General features: G+C 38.0%; 1 protein-coding gene across 1 annotated transcript in view; it reads right to left on the reverse strand.

Annotated features, from left to right (window-relative positions):
* Positions 1-2,473: 2,473 nt before the first annotated feature.
* Positions 2,474-20,986, reverse strand: part of LOC113076315 (ephrin-B1-like) — a 32,466-nt gene continuing 13,953 nt past the window's right edge. The window contains exons 2-5 of the mRNA XM_026248955.1: positions 20,488-20,765; positions 8,413-8,505; positions 7,887-8,042; positions 2,474-6,287 (exon numbers count right to left, since the gene is read on the reverse strand). Coding sequence (XP_026104740.1) covers positions 5,902-6,287; positions 7,887-8,042; positions 8,413-8,505; positions 20,488-20,765 — 913 coding nt within the window. The 3' untranslated portion in view covers positions 2,474-5,901. The remainder of the gene's footprint in view (positions 6,288-7,886; positions 8,043-8,412; positions 8,506-20,487; positions 20,766-20,986) is intronic.

Genomic DNA, 20,986 nt, shown 5'->3' on the forward strand with positions numbered 1-20,986 from the left:
TGTGTGTTTTTATGCTATAAGGGGGTTTTTATGCTATAAAGCAGCTAATGCTAGTTAATGCATCACATTACATGTGTGTGTATGTGTGTGTGTGTGTGTGTGGGTGTGTTTCAAGTGTAGTTCACAAAAATTACAGCTGTACTCCAAAGTTTTCAGGCATTCAGGTACAAAAAAAGAGAGAAATAAAGAGAGAGAGCAGCTACTCTACTGACATAGACAAATGAGAGGACATGAATGAAACCACCCTGCAACTTCCCCCCTACAGATCACTGGGAATTAGAGTGAGTTAGGGGGCAGAAAGAGCAGAGAGACAAGAGAGAAAGAGAGTTCTCCTGCTGCTAGCCCTGTAAAAGTGTCCTGCGCAAAGAAGGGAGAGAGGAGAGAGTGGAGTGGGGAAACAGTGATTTAGAGGAGGAAAGACTTGTTTCTCCAGAGCTCGTTAAAAAATAATTAACAATTAAACCAAGTAAAATAGAGGAAGAGAATGAAATAGCTGCATAATCCCTCGACCTCCATCTCTGTCTGTCTTTCACTCTCCAGGCATCAGTCTCTCCTTCTCTGCTTTGCAATGTAGCAGACATAATTGTTCAATATTCATGTTACTCCCTGTCTGCAGCAATCTCGACTCTTACAGCGCCACAGATGAAGCGTTCACACGAGTGTGCACAAATACACCCAGAGAGATAAAACACAACTCTGTGTGTGTTTACCTATGAGGGTTTAAGCTGTAGATTGGGGACAAAATTGCCCTGAGACGTTAGGTTAGATAAAATACTGATCCCAATCTTTGAAAAATACTATTAAATAAATACTGATCCCAATCTTTTGAACAGTCAATGTTATTGTAACCATTTTATATAGCTGTATAGAGAATCTATATAGTATCTATTAAATAAAATATCTATTATTTGATAAATATATAATGAATCTGTGATAATGAAGACTGTTTATTAACATTTGAAACATTTCAAATGTCCAATCAACTGAAGTAACCTTTTTCTTAGAAAGCTGTTGAGCATTTTGATACATGAAATGATGAGGATACAGGACGTTTGCGTGTCTGGAAACAGGAGGATAATAATCATGTGTGATCTGATGGCAGCTGCAGGGAGCAGTTCAGTGTTCACGTCTGATTGCATTACTGACCAGATGAGAGATCTCAGGCTTGATTGCTCTCTTCCATTTAGTGCTGCATCATCAAACAGATGATCAAATTAAATCAATCTTTCACAGAATTATGTATATGGTCTCAAGTCTTTGCACTGATGTCTAACTTCACCCACTGAACTCCCGCCTCTGTTGAATCTCTCTCTCCCTCTGTCTGGGGGCTGTAATAGTAGCAGATAGAAGCTTGCAGGGCCCACCGCATTAACCCAGAATGCACTAGGGATGAGTGGGCAGTAAATCTAATTTCACTCTTGTGCAGATTGATCACCTGTCACATGACTTGTCTAATACTCTCCAAGTCTCATTGTTTTGCTATCTCGCACAATCAAAACTTTAATTTCATATATATTAATAAAGTAAATTATATGTAATTCCTAAATACAATTATATTTCTGTTAATGAACTAGTTTCATTACATCTGTAAGAATTACTTGACCCCACCCTTATAGTCAGAATAACTGTATGGTGAGCCTGCAATTGTAGTTCAAAAGGCTCATTGGAAATATGTCTCTACCTACATTTTTTCAAAACTTATTTATACATATTACACTGCCTTTTCCAGCTGCCATTAATGCTTAAAGGGCAATAATAATAATAATAATAATAATAATAAACTGTAATTCCCTTTCACACAAATGATTATTTCAGGGTAGATTATTGATTTATAAAGATTTATTTTATGCGGATGGTTCCAAGTTTGTCTATAATTTTTTTTTTATATATACAGTCTTTTCTGAAGTAGTGAACTTAATCTGTAGCTCACCTGATACAGCATTGCACGAGGAACATTAAGAGAGTTTAAGGACTTGTAGAAGCAAGGTTAACTGTCACGTTGATTCAGAAAATGTAGTTTTGCTTTTGTTAAGACTATTAGTTACCAACAAATCTAACAAATATAAAATTGCATGGTTCAAATGTTTTTTTATATATATATATATATATATATATAGCATTATGCTAATCTAGATCAAACTAACAGACCAGAGAAGACAGACATTTTCCACAAATGCCGATAAATATGAGACAGAATGCTTTCTGACCACTGAAACTTTAATGCACTAGAGTCAAACAAGACTGTTTGTGTGCGAGTCTTGAGTGGCCGGGGACAGATACCCAGAGACATTATGAAATATTTGTGACACAGAGAGCGTCACTCGCTGAGACATCTTGTTGTGTTTGAAACAGCAGCACAGCTGACATATAACATGAGTACATTGGACAGAAAGCGACTGCTGCAAACACACACATTCATTCTCTCATTGTGACTTTCAAACAGACGAGCAGTCAAAAACACGAGACGAGCAGCTTCCATAGGAAAAAACTTTATTTATCCTTTTAAAATGCTTTCTGAGGGCTGAGACTTGGCTTTAGTGTCATATATCGGGGAACTCTGAGGACACTGTGTGAATTCTACCAAAACAAAGAACCGCTGTCGCCACAGGGGCATCAGCGCTGCCAACACATACATCAAGACTTAAATCAATAATACTGAAATCTGCAACAAAATCGTAGTAAAAGAAAATTATAGCAATAATAATGTAGTTCACTGAATAATAGTAATATTTTTTAAAAAAAATCAGCAACAGCAGGAGGAAACGTTGTTCAGCACAAGCTTTTTTTGTGGGAGTCGCGGTTGGCCCAAGGCCTCAGCACTGCACTGACCCGCTCTATGAACAAGTACATTTTGTGAAAGAGTGGATGAAGTTTGTGTGATGGGATGGATCTAGGCCATGGAGAAGGTTTTCTCATTAGATTTGTCTCTTTCATAATATTGTGATAATCCTTACAGGGTCAAAAGTCACCACCAATCTGTCTCTTTGCCTGAGGGGGAGTGTGTGTATGTGTGTGTGTTCACATGAATGCTAGGTTTAAGTAAGTTCTCATTAAATAAGTCAACCTCACTGGGAGAAATGTTATTAACAGATGTCAGTGAGATCCACACAACATCACAGGTGTCTGACCGCAGCATTAGAGAGGAATCAAAGCCTCAAGCCCAATCTGATAAACAAGACGGCTGACTGGTTTTTTTTTTTCTGAGTTTTTTTTTCACCTTATTGTTAGGGTACAGACAAACGTCAAAAGGAGGGTATGCCTTACAGCTGTTAAGAGTACAGTGAACCAAATGTGTAAGCTAAGCTGCAAAAAGCCTGCAGCAAAAGACTAAGATCCCACTACAGCAGCACTCATACATTAAACGATGCTTTTCCAGTAAAATATCAAAATATTTAGGACTGAATTCAGTTGTTTCGGTAAGCATAAAGCTCACCAAAATCCGTTGGATGTATCTGAAACAAAGACTATATAAAACAATGTAGCTTTTAAAATAAACTTTGTTTTTGTCAGGATATCTGTACTGGAAAACAAGACAAAATGACTGTTCTTACAATGATTTCTTTGCAGTGTGATACCGCGACTGATCCACTTTAATAATAAGCTGACTGGTGCACCTATGTGCCTTTCTATGGGTAAAAACAAATCCATGAATTTCAAAAAGTGCTCTTCTAATGTCAATCCTAAAGAACTGAACTGCCATGAACAGCTCAATCAAACGTACATAAATATTCAGTTTAGTTACACAGGCTGTTGCTGGTTTAGTTTTGGTGAAGTAGTTTGCTGGTGCTTGCCCTGTATCTTATGGTGTTTATATATATATATGCATGTATATTGTGTGCTATAAGAATGACTGGTGGGTCAGTTAGTAATTGTGTGTGTGTGTTTAGGCATTTCTTGAGTAATAATTCTCTCTCTCCTCTTTTCCTCCTCCATGAACCATGGCATGGAATATCTGACCTGGTTCCATCACAGCATTTGTAAAAATGAAAGAAAAAAACTACACAAAAAAATAAATAAAACAAGACAAAAATACCACCATCCCCTTGTGAAATAGGGAGGACAGTGTGTGTATCAGTGTGTGTGTGTGTGTATGTGAAGGGACTTGTAAGTCTTTTTGCTGCTTCAGGCTGACCTTTTAAAACCCGTTGTACAGGGACCTCTAAGTCTCCTTAATCAAAAGCCAACTAAAAAGAGAGAACCATGAGAAAGGTTCTCTTACAAAATGTCTTTTTCCAAAAAAAAAAAAAAATTGTATTTACAAAAGCTCTTGCATTTTCAAAAATCCTAATTATATTTTCATTAGCAGGGTCTCTCATAAAATGGAACTTTTATATTCAACATTTTTTTCCAACATACATTATTTACATAATCTCGGGCCTTAGAAACTAAATTAAGAAGAAACAACAACAACAAACAAAAAAAAAAAAAAAACAGCAGTAAACCCTAATCGAAATATTATTTAAAAATCTATTTTATGAGAAATCTACAGAGAAATATTGGGCTTCCTCTGATTGGCTGCGCTGGAGGCCAGATGCAATGCTGCTAATTTTAAATTAGCATAGGCGTAAACACACCTGCTGCCACTGTTTGCTGTTTATCATTTTCTGTGCAGGCCATATAAAAATAGATCTAGCACTAGATTTTCCAGGATGATATGGTGAGCTTGTTTTGATTCTCTTGATTCATGGAGGTTTTTTTTCTTTTTTTTGCTCGTGTTTGTTTGGAAACAGGGATAATTGATGTGCATATCTGAGAGGAGGGAGAGGTGAAGGCATAACTTCATGTGTTCTGTATGTTGATGGATTTTTGGCTTCTGCGTGGGACACATACACAAAAGGTCATACTGTTAGAGTCCATGTCTACATCCAAACAGAAAAAAAAAAAAAAAAAAAAAAATGTTAGTGGACAAAATTATGCAAAGATACATGTTAGCATGTTTGTGACTGAAAAGAGGTCATAGGCTCATGGTGTAGAGGCAGATCCCTAAAGATGTTTTTGACCTACAAACCTTTGGGAGATAGAATAAGAAAAAAAAAAAAATGACAAGATACAATCAGCACTTCCCACATCACTGACAACAGATAACAAATAACTATGTGTGCTCTGCTGAGAGGAGAGAGAATTTCAACTGAAATAATTCTCAAAGGAACGAAAAGCCGACTGGGATTTCTGGAAGGTCTGACACTGGTGTTTACATATTAAATTCCCTATTACACTCACTGGCTTTTCCAACGAGAAGCTGTCTGTTACTGACCTGTCAACAGCACAGTGTGTGTGTATGCGTGTGTGTGTGTGTGTGTGTTTTTGTTCTATTGCCTCTATAGCATGTAAAATGAATGAGTGTCTTGAGAGACGCAAGGAAATGAGAAGACATATTGAGTGTGTGAGGAAGAGAGCGGCGTTCGTAACAGTGTTTAAGACATTTTCTTTGAGCGAGACACTGCGAAAGCTGCAAGAATCAAGTTGATGCTGATAAAAACGAAACACTGTGATGGATGAAAAACAGAGAAAAAAACTAAGCGAAGAGTCGTAATGGTACAAAAAAAACACTAATGAGAGCTTCCTGCTTTGTGATGTCACTCTAGCGTCCCTCTGTGATTGGTTGTCGGCTGTTCTTCAGCAGTGAAGTCCGTGCCTGAGTGCCACGCAGATTGGAGAAGTTTTCTGCCGTTTCACACACATCAAGAGCGACAGGCATACACACATACACACAGTGTAGTGTTCGGAAAAGGGACGGAGGGAAGGAAATCTGAGAGGAATATCATCCACATAGTCTTTTTCATTCCTCTTTTCCACTTCTCCCTCTCCATCCTCTCGCAGACGGGGTTAGGTAATGAAAAAAACGATTCAGGATACCTTACAAAAATGAGTTCTTATTGCGGTTGCCTCGCTCTTGTTCTCTCAGACTTTGTAGTAGATATTGGCGGGGCTCTGTTGCGGCATTTCCTGCACTATGTAGACCGGGTGCCCATAGTCTCCACTCACTTTTTCATAGTGTGGACAGTAGTTATTGTCTGATGTCCGCAGGGGGATGATGATGTCACTCGGTTCCGAGCCGGCCTGGGCGGCTCCTTTGGGTGTGGCCAGAGTGCTGAGTGACAGGCCGGTTCCGCCCCTGGGCTGCGAGTGTTTGCGGGTTCTCTTGCGAAGCTTGAGGAGCAAGACGATGAGGATGATGATGATGAGAAGGAAGATGACACAGCCGGCTCCGATGGCAGCAAAGAGAGCCGGTTTAGAGCCGAAAATACCTTCCACCGAACCGGGACTGTTATTTTGGTTTATTGTGTCTGAAAAGAAAAAAAGGACAACATTAAGAGCGACGCACACTCGTTTTTCTTTTCTATCAGTAAGAATGAGGTTAGCAACACATGCTCTCATTATCAGTGTTTAGAGTCACTCGCTGTTGTCTGAGGCAAAGATAACTGACAATGGCTGTAGAAACAAGCCTCTGAGTTTGTTAGCGTTGGCACTGAGCTACTTTTTAAGTAAATAAAACATCTGCTGTATTTATTGTTGCACTGCCAGCTGAAATAACTAACTACCAATGACTCCTGCAGCTAAATAGGCATTATGAATACACATTTTTGCTTGACAATAAAATCCATGTTGTCAAGTAAATTTAACGGCAGTAGGAAGCTAAACAACGTACACCCAGATTGGAATTACCCTTTCAAACAGTAGTCCAGCAATGAACAATACTTCCAGCAGTGTAAGCAATGCAAAGTTGTTGTTGTGTATTTCAATGGTACACACTAAAATAAAGCAGCATTTGTCGTTTAATAGTAGGGCTGGGTCATGATGGTCAACTAGTCATCCAATAGTTGATTATAATTGAGGTTGACTATTTTCACTACCATTCAAAAGTTTAGGGGTCGGCAAGATTAGTTTTTTAATGGTTTTGAAAGAAGTTTCTTATGCTCATCAATTACTTATTCTCATCAAAACCTATAAAAAAAATGTAATTAATTCCTGTGATGGCAAAACTGAATTTTCAGCAGACATTTATCCAGTCTTTAGTGTCATATGATCCCTCAGAAATCATGCTAATATACTAATTTGGTTCCCAAGAAACATTTCTTGCAATCATCCATGTTGAAAACAGTTGTGAAAACATTTTTTTTTTTTAAAGAGATCTTGGTGACCCCAAACTCTGGAACGGTAGTGTAGTTCAAATTTCAAAATTTTACTTTTGATACATATATTTCAACAAATTGCAACAAATACTCTTCCATATTGTGGTTTACATCCAAGTAAAAATAAAAAAATAAAAATATTGGAGGGGGATTGGTTTTATCCACCAATTATTGATTGAATGGAGGCAGATCTGAACATCAGCTTGAGGTCGATTGTAAGAAAGTGGCAGGGTTTAAGTAGACAAAATATTTGAAGAATGTCCAAATGGAATCAGGTGATGCCGAACCTAGATTAATTATACCAATTAGTTGACTAGTCGCTCATATAACCCACTGACTAGCCGGTTTTGAGAAGATGTGATAGCACTTATTTCCGAGTCTAATGTCTCCTCTCCGAGCAGAAGAATCTGCGGAGATGCAGCACGAGTCGCTCTGTTCTTTCTTAATGATTCTGTCTCTCTGTTTCTCTCCTAATGAAGTTTAGACCTCCCGTAGGTTAATGGCTGCTAGGACGTGATAAAGACATGCTACATTAACTCCTGTCTCTCTCTTGAACACACACAGCTGCCTGAGGGAGGCAGTAGCTCTGCATTGCTGCATTTCATATGCTGGCTTTCTTAGTAAAATTTACTGTAGTAGATCCTCGCTGCTGAATTGAGATCAGTTTGTCCTGTAAATATGCAATGTCATTTACAGGAAAACGCTATCATCATCCCAAACAAGCTGGTTTAAACAGATGATTTGTGTTTTCACCTTTGCCAGGCATTATGGATCCATTCCCATCTGTGTCTCTGTTTCGGTCTCGGTCTCGGTCAATCTCGCGGGAAGGGCTGGTTGTGGGGTCCTTGATCTCATTGTCCCGGTCCCGGTCTGGGAGGTCCGTTAAATCTGGATCTGGTGCATTTGGATCTGAAACATACAATCACATGCATAACAAATTAGGAACAAAAAACATTCAAGGAAATGAATTTCGGTTCAGCATATGTTTGAACGTATTAGTTTAGATTTTGGTGTCAGCATCCTTTTATGTCTAACTTCCTGTCTCTGCTTATGAGTCAGAGTACTAAATCAATGTGCATTCTGTGTAAATGTAAATGAATTGTGTGAACTATATGAAGTAATGCCAACTTGGATAATGTTTAACTGCAATCTAAGTGGCAGTTAATGAGTCAGATGACTTAATCATCCACCAAATTGGGCTTAAATGACTTTACCTTTGGACATGCTGAAGATAAAGAAGGAGTGTGTGTGTGTGTGTGTGTGTGTGTGTTTAACTCACCTTGGCCCACTTTCATGATGATCTTCATGGATCTCGTGCTACAAACCCCACCTTCTCTGTTTTCCAACCCTTCCTGTGTTCCATTAGAAGTTGCTAGAGAGAGAGAAAGAGAGAGAGAGAGAGAAGAGAGGGATTTTGTGATTGTCATGGCGAATTAGGTTTAGATTTATAGGACTTTTAATTGGAATTCTTGCTGTAAACCAAAGCAGGAAAAGGAAACCCTAATTTACCTCTATAAATCACACACGCAAAACACAAGCACATTCAAACACACGTATACACACAGCCTTTGGCTAAGGAAATGCTCTTAAATGAGAAATTGCAACCTAATATTACCTTAGAAACATCCAAAAACAAACTAACGTTTGTGTGTGTCTCAGAATATGGACAAGATGAAAAAAAGCTCCAGTGTATTCTCCTGTTACTAGTCCCTAAGATAAGAATCTGATCCCATGGGAATACACACACACACACACACACACCACCATGTTATTAGAAAAGCCATGCGTATGTTTTCCTGAGTAGGCCCGGGAGCCTTAATGTTTCCTGCAGAACAATCCCTGTTTGAGTTTGAGTGATCAGAGACACAGACAGACCTAAAAATATGCCACAATATACTAAGGGCCATGTTGCATTTCTGCTAGGACATAAGTGTGAGAAATGAGTTTGCTCTGAAAAGGAGATGCACACACATATTAGTATACATATAAAAAAAACACACAAACACACACTCCCATTATGTAGTTAAATAAACCAATATTGTCACAGCGGGTGATCCACCTTCATTCAATTTAACCCCCAATTACACTCACACAAGTTCACACACACACACACACACACACACACACATACACATAATTAGTTTCCATTAGTTCGTGCTCATTAAGAGGTGTGAGTGAGAAGTGCTGACAGTGCATGTGTGTATGTGTAAGCACTAATGAGGAACTATAGAACAGGTAAGATGAGAAAATATACTTATTCACAAAAACACACGCGTTCCTGGCCATCACACGATGAGTCCCTACTAGATTTGACATTTTAATTTGACATTTTCTCTAGAAATGTCAAACACAAGATTTGGGTTTTTCCTGTTGTCTTGTTAATCAATTACAAAAGGTCGTTCCCATTTCGTACACTAATGCATTTTCATACAAGCATGAGGCATAGCACTATGTCAAAAATGCAAAAATTAAAAAATTCTGACAAATAAATATAGTTTGTATCAGTCAGAAATTCCATTTTGTGTCAGTCAAAACATACAAAAACATACATCTGAGCGAGCTTTGATATTGGTTTTGCCAACGAATGACTAATAAACTGGTTTGGTTTTAATGACGAAGTGCTAACAGATCTTAAACTTGCTTGTAAGCAGACTGAATCTGAATCACTTGTTCTCAGTGAATCGTTCGGAGCCATTACAGATATTGCAGCTGACTCCCACACTAAACTGTTTATCAGTTTCCAGTTCAGTGTGATTTTAATGAACCATTAACCATTCATTCAATATTTTTCATAACAGAGTTTTAAAGATATTGGAACCATTATCAACACAATATTTGACAATATTATTTTTTTCAAATAGACACAGCTATTCTTAATACTAACAGTCTGGCATTTATATCAATAAAGATCACTTCAATGACAACATCAAGATGACAGATTCAGCAATTTGGCAGTCAAACAGATCATTTGGCTTTTAAATATATATATATAAAAATATTTGGCTACCTTTATTATTATTTTTTTTTCTGGAGCCCAGCAAAAACACAATGCTGGTTTTCCTTTCCATTTTAACATCACCATCACTTTAAGAAGAAAGTCTTTTCTTTCTTCAAGCTATCACTGATTTGAGCAGTACTGGCTTTATAAAACTTTAGAGCGGCGGTATGGATCTGTGCTCAGAAAGAGTCGCAGGAGAGACTCCAGTGATGGAGAAAGGCAGGGCACTGCACTTGTGAATGGCCCTTTGTGGGCGTGTATGGGGGAGGGGTGATGTGTGTGGTTGCTAGGAGCTGCTATGATGTCATGCAGATTGAGATGTATGGCAGTAGGCAGAGTGCCAGTCTCCTTACGGTAGCGCCATGCCAACCTGTCACCGAGCCAACCGTGGAATAGCATCACACGGTGCTCCTCTACAGACAGACACACACACACACACACACACACACACCCCATCCTGAGTCCAGCACACACTCACTCCAGGCTAAAACACAACTCACATTCCAGACAGGCAGGGTAATCCCACCCTGTGTACTGTTAGCAAGAGGTTGGATTTGCTATGAAGCATTTTTGCGGCCACATTCTGTTGTCACTACATCACTGCTGGATTTTAACTGGTCAGAACATTTGGGTCTTAATAGTTTCCTGCCCATGTGCAGAAGGGGGAAAAAAGAGGAAATTAGCTTTATGGATGGAATTAGACTCTTCATTTCTAGTCAGACTCATGTTGAACTGAATTCCAAGAAGAGCAAAATCATTACAGAGAACAAAGCAGGTATTTCTAAAAGAATATACCATGAACACACAAATCCCCAATAGCCACACTGAGAGATTAACATGATTTAGAATTAAAACAAGGTGTAAACACACATTAGAAAAATGTGAAGGGGCTGGGGATTTACCATCTGCCTCTATATTTGTGTGTGTGTGTGTGTGTGTGTGTGTGTGTGTGTGTGTGTGTGTGTGAGAGAGAGAGAGAGAGAGACAAAGAATGAAATATTCAGTCTTGTCACAATAAATATAGTGTTGCCCCAGTTAGCATCTTTTATTGACTGACATTTAGTGTGGGTGTGCTTTTTTGGAGTGTGTGTATCAGCGTTTGTTCGAAGCTGTACACTCATTCTTTTGCCGTCATGGAGCCATCTCATGCCTGTCTCATATTTTATCAAACGAACACACACAAACATCTAGACTTGTACACAACACACACACACAATCCCTGTAATAAAAAAACACAACCAAAACACAGTATTATTACAGTATTTTGGGGGCAGTATTTTCAGCTTACAGCTTTGCAATAAGATGTTACAAATGGTGATATGCAAATCAACAGTAAAATATCAATATATAGTCTCATTAAATGGGCATTTTGAGTACATTTACGTGTAAGAAATTAAATTTAGTGTAAATAATGTATAAAATGGTAAAATATGTAATGGCTGTCAGTTGCCCTGTTCTGTAGATACTGACAACTAGTAACAAATATTCATTATTTTAATAATAAATAATAATATTTGCTTAATACTAAACACTGTTTAATTAAAAAGCAACTCAAAGTTATTCAAAGGAATTACATACAAATAAAAAATGCACATATAAATACATATTAATTAAACATTAAAAGTTAAAATAATAATATAATGCGAAATAAGACCAGTAACAAGCAAAAATTTAAAGAAATTGAATGTGCTAAAATAAATGATGACCATTTCTTCTATTCTCTTGTCATTGTATGGAATTGTAACTGTTGCTAATAAAAATAAAAATAAATTTACTATGAAACAACTATGAAAATTCCTTATTCTAGTCTCTTAAGTCACTGTATGAAATTGTATTTATATTATTAATAATAATAACAATAATAATAGTAATAATAATTGAATACAGTAGCTTAAGAGACTTGGAAAATATAGTCATACTATGAACATTCCCTTTCCCCCAAATATTAAAGATTCTAACATCAAGGACTGAAGAACAGTTCAGTTTCAAAGCAAGCGTTGAATATTCAGCTGAATGGCTCAGGTTTTATTTTCGAATATGATTATGCAGCTGTTAAATCAACATGACAGGTCCTGATTGAGCTGAAGCTGTCCCATCACGACTCACAGAAAGAGAAAATCCAAAGCTCAGCGAACACACTTCAAATGTTCACAACCACAGCTGAGTCAGGCTTTCGAAACAACTATTTTTGACAACGGCAACATTTTTCGTTTCAGTCGGCAGAGTCTCTGACTGAGGAGTAACTGACACAAAGAGCAGAAGGAATAGACGCTTCGCTGAGTGAGTTCCCCACAACAGCCAACAGCTCCGGTCTGAGCCTCCAGGGGAAAGACCACTGTAGTCGTAGAAAGATCACAAAAACAGCTTTTCGGCAGACAGACAAACGAGGTATAATGGAGCTGCATTCTGTGTTTGAGCATGTGTGTTTGTCTGTGAGATTTGGGTCAGTGTTTATTCTAATGCATTCGACAAAACACAGAGTGCCAGTGGCAGGTCACTCCAGCACACACACACACACACACAACTCATCAGATCAGGCACAGCTAGATTAGATCTTTTGCTTCCAGAAGCTCATCCAATCAGATCGCTGCACTGGTCCAGCAGTCGCATAAAGGGCGACCTTTAAATCTGCAGGATGAGCAGCTCAATGGAAGTGAGTGTGTGTGTGTGTGTGTGTGTTTATGTGTGAGTGTGTGTTGTGAAAGAAAATTAAAATGCAATTATCATCCAGCCATACCCACTTCCCTGTAATTCTTCATCCACGTACAGACAGACAGAACTCAATGTAAATACCAAAAAAGTAGATTTGTCTTCACTGCCAGCAAGGTTCAGAGCGAGTGTGTTTGTCATAATGGTGCCGCGTGTGTTTTAGGGGTGATTGTTTGTTCTACTTCAACAAAGCTTATATTTTTCCATTAGAAATCCTTTAAAATGAACAACAAACTCATGAGGTTTGATGAAGGGAGGAATGAAACAAGAGGAGGCTCAGCCTGCTGTTCCTCTCTCTCTCTCTCTCTCTCTCTCTCTACATGGATCACTGGACTGATGGAATTCAACACTTCTATCATGTAACCACTCACTCCTTTCAGTTTTCTTTTTCCCCATTCTTCCTGTTTGTTTCATTATTCCTTTCCGTTTATTTATTTCTTTTTTTCCCCTTCCATTGATTCTTTCTTTGTATTTCTTGGTTTTCTTCCTTCTTGCTTCTTTGTTATTTCTTGCCCTTCTTTCTTTTTCTTTCTCCCGTTTCTTTCCTCTTCGTTTTCTTCCTTTTTTTTCCTCGAGGTTCTTTCCATCCTTTTTTTCTTTCTTTATTTCTTCACTCCTTAATTGTGGTCCTTCTTTAGTAAACACTACCACCCATTCTCTCAAATTACCTTTAAGTGAAGAAAATGACCAGCACATTCTGTTACTGATCCTAGATAACTTTCTGTGTTCTCGCAAATTAGGCCATTTCAAAACAACAGCACAGACCGTTATGCCTATTATATTCAGACCATATTAAAAGCATTTCTAGATAAAGTGTTTTGGGATTAATGAAGCCGAGGGCAAAGCAGAGTATGTGTGTGTTCTCAACGGCAGTGATCCAGATCTCCCAGAATTCAACATGTACAGGAGCACGTTTCGTTCAGACCTGCTTGCCCTTGCCATACTTTAACCTGCGCATGTTAGGGAGAAAACAGACACGGTGCACAATGGGAATGTGATTAAACGTCAATTAGTCTCTGTTCTGATGTCTCTCTAGCACACACACAAGACAAACACTCATTATGTGCATTAGTTCCATGGGTAGTGTGACCCATCATGCATCACTGACCTTCACTGCCTACTGGGACATCCACATGGGCATCACTACAGCAACAGTGACCATTACTACAGCAACCACCTCCATACACGGTGATCGCCAGACAGAATGACACACACACACACACACACACACACACACACACACACACACACACACAGCAGGAATCTTGCTCGGTGTGGTGCACCTGGTGCTCAACGTCCCATAAGACAAAGAAAGATGAACTCCCTGTCCTATAATGCATTCTATCTCTGTCTATTTCCTTCTCTCTCTTATTCGCTTGTGCCTCAAAGGGGAGAAAAAGTCGTTTAGCTGACTATGTCTTTTTGTACTAGTACTTGCCAAAGAGGTCAGATATACCACAAACACAGAAAAATCAGCCAATGTTTGCCTGCAATGCACAACAGGTTCGCAGTGTGTGTCTGTGTGTGTCTCAGTCTTGTGTATGAAGTATTCAGAAACAGTGTTTACAATAAGTGCTCACCATAATTTCATTATTCAGTTGACCTCACAGTTGCACGTCAGCAATGCCTATTCAGAGAAGGCATTCTTCACACAGGAAGCAGGATAGATATTATTATTCCAAACACAAGAATAACTAATGATAAGAGTAAAATGATGGAAAGTCTGCCAAACCTTGTGCTATTCCTGGCTGCGTGTAACACCCACCACTCTGCATATCCTTCAGAAGGTCCCAGTGTTAGAAACGAGCACCTGAAGTTCTGTAAAAATTGTAAGTAAAACAAAAAAAAACCCACTATATTGGACTAAAAGCATCCCAGCAGCTTACAAAGGAGTCTTCAGCAAAATATAAATAAATAAATAATAAAAAATGGAACAAATAAAAAAGAAGGTAATTTAATTAAATGAAAAAAGCATTAAAAAATATATTTAAAGTGAATCTCAAGAAAAGAAAATGGAAGAACTTGAAGAACTTTTCATTTTGCTTGTTTGCTCTGATTGAGCACTGTGCGATGTCCAAACTGATTGCACTGTTTTTTCCATATTCACTGTATTTTATGTCAAATCATTTTATATTTCTAAATGTTTTAAATTCATTTTAAATAAGTATTTAAAAAAATATTTTTCAAAGTATTTAAATTGCTTGTTTATTATTCTTCTTCATGATTTTTACTTTCTTTTATGTAAAGCACTTTGAATTACCATTGTGTACAAATGTGCTACTTTATATAAATAAAGTTGCCTTGCCTTGTTGCTTTAAAGCAACACTGCAACAATGGAAAGAAATTAATCAAAGATTATTTTAAAGATTATAATCATTAAATGCTATCTGTTCATACTGTTTGATATTTGTTCATATAAAAATTTAGTCACTATCAAATTTGTTCATGCCAGTCCAAAAATACTAAAATAACTAAAAACACATAAAATAAAACAATACAATTAAACAATTTAACTGTGATAAACATTAGTTGACCCATATAAAATTATATTTACAAAAGGTTATATTTAAAATATACTTAATACTTTTGCTTGTAATAGTGGGTTAAACCTTTCAGAGAGCTGAAGATATATCAGGCTGAATGAATATTGGATTGCTATTCAATAGCTATTTGCAATTGGAGCTGAATTCTCCTCACATTACAAAGTGGCTTAAACCAACCCTTTGCTCTTAGTTTTTGTGGTAGTTTAAATCAGGCGTCTAACACGCACATACACACACATCTCGATGTGATATTTGACCTCTCTCACCCCAGAGCGACCACAGTGAAATGAAGCCACTCATTTTCATACTTCAGCTGTGGCCTGAGAGACAGTTATGGTGAGAGGTTACACAAAGACCCACACACACACACACACACACACACACACACACACACACACACTCATCATTCTAGTGCAGCGGTTTGGTCTGAATTACTTTAAAGCTGGACTGTCTGAAATCAGAATCATATGTTGCTGACACAGCCTTAACACAAAAATACACATAAAACCGAACACATACTTGCTCACACACACACACACACACACACTCGACAGAAGACAAACTGACCCTAAACAACCCTTAATTTAGCCCTTTTTAACTCCCTTAATCCTGAAAACATTGCATAAACCATTAGAGCCTTTCTAGCAGCCACACACTCCTCCTCATTTGGTCATTACTTGCATTTCATGCAGTGATAATCACAAAATCTTGTGACTGCTCCCTATTTTTTTCCCCTTTCCATTCCTCCCTTTTTTCTCTTTCCATCATTTTTAGCGCTCCCTTGACTGTATGACGGTACTGTTTCCATTGTCATGCTTTTCAAATCAACTTCTCAAACACACATACACACACAGACACATCTTTTTTGACAATTTGATATCTTTCAGCAAGATGCGTTTACGGGGCTTACATTTTGATGAATGAATTAAATGGCTGGTGGATTGATTTCTAAATCAATAAAAAAAAAAAAAGGCAATGGTTAGAGCTGATTACTGTCAAATTAAATTTCCCGACACAACTAAGTTGCGAAAATGTCGAAATCCTCTAGAAATGCTTCTGAAGCTGGTGACTGAATCAAAAGAGCTCACATCACTCTCATCCAACAGTTTCAGAATTAAACCTGCACTCAAACAATAACCAGGATCCTTTTCAAACCTCTACTGCTTCATGACTGCACGCAAGAGTGACATGATCAGCCCAATGTCTTTCTGGAACACATACTGGAATTAAGTCAGGTCATAAAAGACAGTGGATTCTCAGAATCTCTCTTCACAATTAGAAACAGACACAGAATCTGACCAAGCACAGACTAACTGACCCCAGTCCAGACATAGAAAAATACCCAAACAGTAAAAACACACACACTTAACGAATGAATGACAGACATGTCAAAAGGACTGCATGTATATTTTTGTATTTATGTCTAAATGAATTTGATTACAAAAAGAACCTATAAAATAATAACTTTATATTTTTAAATCTTTTGGATGTTTTCCAAAAGAAATACAAACATCCTGGAAACAAAAATATGTAAAACTGGTTTGGCTTGTTGCAAAAAGGAAATTGTGAATCAAATTTTTTTCACATCAAGTCTAAGAATCCTAAAATACTATTTAAAAAAAAAAAACAGCAAAGAACAATGCTAATAAACCATTTTTACAATGCAAAAAATACATTAACATTAGTGTAACAGACATTTCAGTCATTTCATTTTCATTTTTGAGAATACTAGATATTTGAGAAGCATTTCTGTAAAATGTTAAGGGATTTTTTTTTTTTTAGGTTTACGTTTAAACTAATTTGGTTAGATTTATACCCGTGTTAGATTTATTTTGAAAAAATGCCAGGGAAATAAAATCAATGCAAGACATATCCTCTGAAAACAAGCATTATAACTACACATAAATTAATTTTTTGTCTAAAAGATGTAAAAAAAAAATTACAGGAAAACAAATCAAGAATGCTGATTAATATTAATTCTTTCAGTGAACAGCACATAATGTCTGGAGCACTTGAGCTAACTGTTGCAGCACAGCTCGACGGGAGAAGTTAACATGTACAGTATGTCTGGGAGGCAGAGACAGAGAGACGGAGAGCAGACCCGGCCTGGTTCAAAGAACCTCTGCAGACAGACTGGAGACCAATCGACAAATAGTTACACGGATAAAGGAATAGAGCGAGGAGATTTGAGTCACTGGATTGGCCTCTGGAGCCAGTGTGCTGAACCTCTGTAGGGACTACTTGAGTATCCTGGGACGTGTGCAGCCTTCTAGATGAACTACAACATGTCCTGAAAAATAGTGTGAATTAATATTATGTAAACTGAAATTAGCGATTAAATGGAGGGTACTGAAAACAGAAATAAAGGGCTTGTCCAAAAAAAAAAAAATGGATTTAAGGGGCCATTTTAGGGTCCGACATGGGTGGCACGACGACATGGTGAGTGTTGAGCTCAGCAGGAACAGGAAACAGTCAGCATCACAGAAATCAACATACTGAGGATACAGGAAAGGCACAGAGGTTGACAGAAAGAAACTCAACACCAAGCCGAACGAGGCAAATATATTGACAGGAGAAACAGCAGATTCTTGGGGATGGATAAAAAGCACCTGGAGAGACACTGTAGCAACTGAAAAAGCCTGACAGACATGCTCAAGGCGGGTGGGCAGAGGGTCTGTGTTATCTGCTCAGCCACAGTCAGGACAAGCGAAATGATAGCTATTCATTATCAAACCACACAACATTTCATTAGCATAGAGCGCTAACAAAGATATCAAAAATGTAATAATTAAAACACGCCATAAACATTAACCACAAGTAATGACGAGACAGACGAATTGGGTTAAAACATCTTGCTTACATTTAACACACACAAGGGGAGTTTTCTATTAAAACACATCTGTACTGATGCCAGACTACAATCAGTCCAGGGACTCGCTGTATGTAACCAATGTAAATGTGACATACCAATAGCGCACACTGTCGAAACGCTACTCAAGAGGCTTTTCTGAGGAGCGAACGGATGTGTGTGAAACTGTCAGGCTCTAAAGTCTCTCGCTGTGTTATTAACTCAAGATGACCAGACAGCAAAAACCACTGAACCCAGAACACAAACACATTTCAGCTAAATTATTTTAACCAGACTCATCCTGTTTACCAGAGCAAGATAAAGGGACTGGTTGCTAGGGAGTCTGTGTGCATGTGTGTGTGTGTGTGTGTGTGTGTGTGTGTGTGTGTGTGTGTGAGAGAGTGTTTTACTGGATCTAATAGCTGCCCTGCTGCTTGCTGGGGGTGGTTGTGGTGATGGGTCAGTAGAGGTGAAGTGGATTATGGGACATGTCTGGGCATCATGGCCAAGAGACCAAAAACTCAGTGAGGCACGACAACCAATGAGACATGCCTGACTGAAAGTGTCTCTCCCTCCCTCCCTCCCACCCACCATCCTTGGGGAAAGAGAACGGGGTAAAGGGGATACACTGAGCCGTAGAGAAAAGGAGACAGATAAGAGTGTGTTTTTTATTAGCCATGCTGTCCCCTGTTGTTTTTGTCTCGATAGCATGCATTTATGCTGAACGTGTTAGAAATCTTTAATTCTGAAAGAATGATTAATCAGAGCTTCAGTACAACTGTTGCATGCTGTTTGTGGCTGGAAAATCATCCCTCACTGAAAACCTCTTTCACAAAAGCTTGACTGTGCCATTTACAGATCTACACAAACATATTACCATCACTATGGAAGCCTCTTCCTGCCTTTCTGACTTTATTTGTCTTAACTGTGGCTTTATTTCTCGTAAATGCGACTTCTTTTCCCACAAATTGCAACTTTGTGTTACAGTGTGACTTTATTATTTTAAACATTATCTCTCATTTTAAGCATTATTCCTATTACCTGGTAAATCTTTTACTCAAAGGCAAAAACTGGCTTCCATCTCTCTCTCTCTCTCTCTCTCTCTCTCTCTCTCACACACACACACACACACCCACACACAAACTTTCTATTGATAATGATGTTTTATATTCCTTAACCATACCCCAAATCATCACATAGTGTGTGGTTTAAATTAAAAAACAATGAGGAACTTTGGCTGTTCCCCTTAAAGTCATTTCTGGTTTTACAATTTCTTTCGGGACATTTGGACCACATAATACAGGCAAAACCTAACCCAAACACACATTTAGCAAGCTATCTAAATGGAACTTCTCATGAACTTCTATTGTCTTAAAAAATAAACTTTTTCTGACTATACTAGTTTAACGCTAATTTGTATAGTAAATCTTTAAGGATATTTAGTAGTAAATCAAATATGTTAAATTGTATGTTCAGGAGTACAACAGGTTGTCACTGGGGCGGTACCCTCAACAGGATCTCTTTGTAACTTATTTAATTTATTTAACCCTAAAACCTTAAGGTTATATACTGCTTTAAGGCCTTTCCACACTGAGCGAAAAAGCAAAACGAATATCGGATACAATGTCGCACAGGAATAAGACAATAGATTTCTATGGATGCTTCCACATAGACCTCGAGCATTCGCACACTGAAAATACAAATGTATTTTCCCGAATCAGTCTGACGAAGCTTTTCAGTTTCGCAAAGCAAAAACACGGGCCGTCCAATAAAGTTTAAAGTGGGTAAGCAAATATATAAATAATGGCATACATTTTTAAGTCTAACTTGATGCTAAATGTACTTCTAATTATATATTAAAAAAAAATTATAAATTGTTTATATTTTAAATTGTTTCTGGTGTAGAAACTTGTATCTTAATTTAATGCTGTTACTTACGTGTCGGATGATGTTAAATCATCAAGATACATATCTAAGGAAAACTGCATTGTTGTTCGTGCCACCAAGCTCGCAGCAAGGAGAAAAAACAAGGTGAACAGAAGGCGAACAATCGTTTCGCATTAGATGTGAAAGCAACGTTCGTCTGCGATTCGCCTTGCTTTTTCGCATCGTGCTCAGTGTGCAAAGGCCTTTATGGTAGATACTGCAATCTTACAATTCAAAGTACTGAAATTTTTCCAAATATGTTATAATAGTGAAAAATGTGTTCCCAAAAGAAGTTGTTAGACAGATACAAGAAAAGCTGGAGTTACTTACAGGTGATGTAATAGTTTGCCATGCGTTTGAATTCAAGTCCCATGTAGTTTGGACTGAACTCCTGGAACTTGATGGTGAATTTGATGTCTTTCTCTGGTTTGTTGCAGTTCACCAGCACATTGGGGTCCAGTATGGTGCTGCAGGATTCTGCCTGCTCTTTCTTCACCAGGTAGAGTTTATAAAACTCATACGGTCTTCCCATATCCCCTTTGGGGCAGATAATGTCCAGTTTGTCACCGATTTCCGGGTAGATCACCAAGCCCTTCCCAGACACAAACCTGCAATACAAAGCACACAAAGTTACAATAAATCACAAACACATTTATACAATCCTCTCTGATGCTGATTCTTGGTAGAATCTGCATCTCTGTGGACCCCGCGATCATGAGAGGAAAAACATAGGGTTCAAATAGCCCTCCAGACTGCCAAGATCCTCCACAAAATGCTCCAGAGGGACTATCGCCGTTCCTTTTTTCTTTTAATAACACATTTCAAAATA

This window comes from Carassius auratus, chromosome 5 (genome assembly GCF_003368295.1).
Source record: "Carassius auratus strain Wakin chromosome 5, ASM336829v1, whole genome shotgun sequence".
Classification (NCBI taxonomy): domain Eukaryota; kingdom Metazoa; phylum Chordata; class Actinopteri; order Cypriniformes; family Cyprinidae; genus Carassius; species Carassius auratus.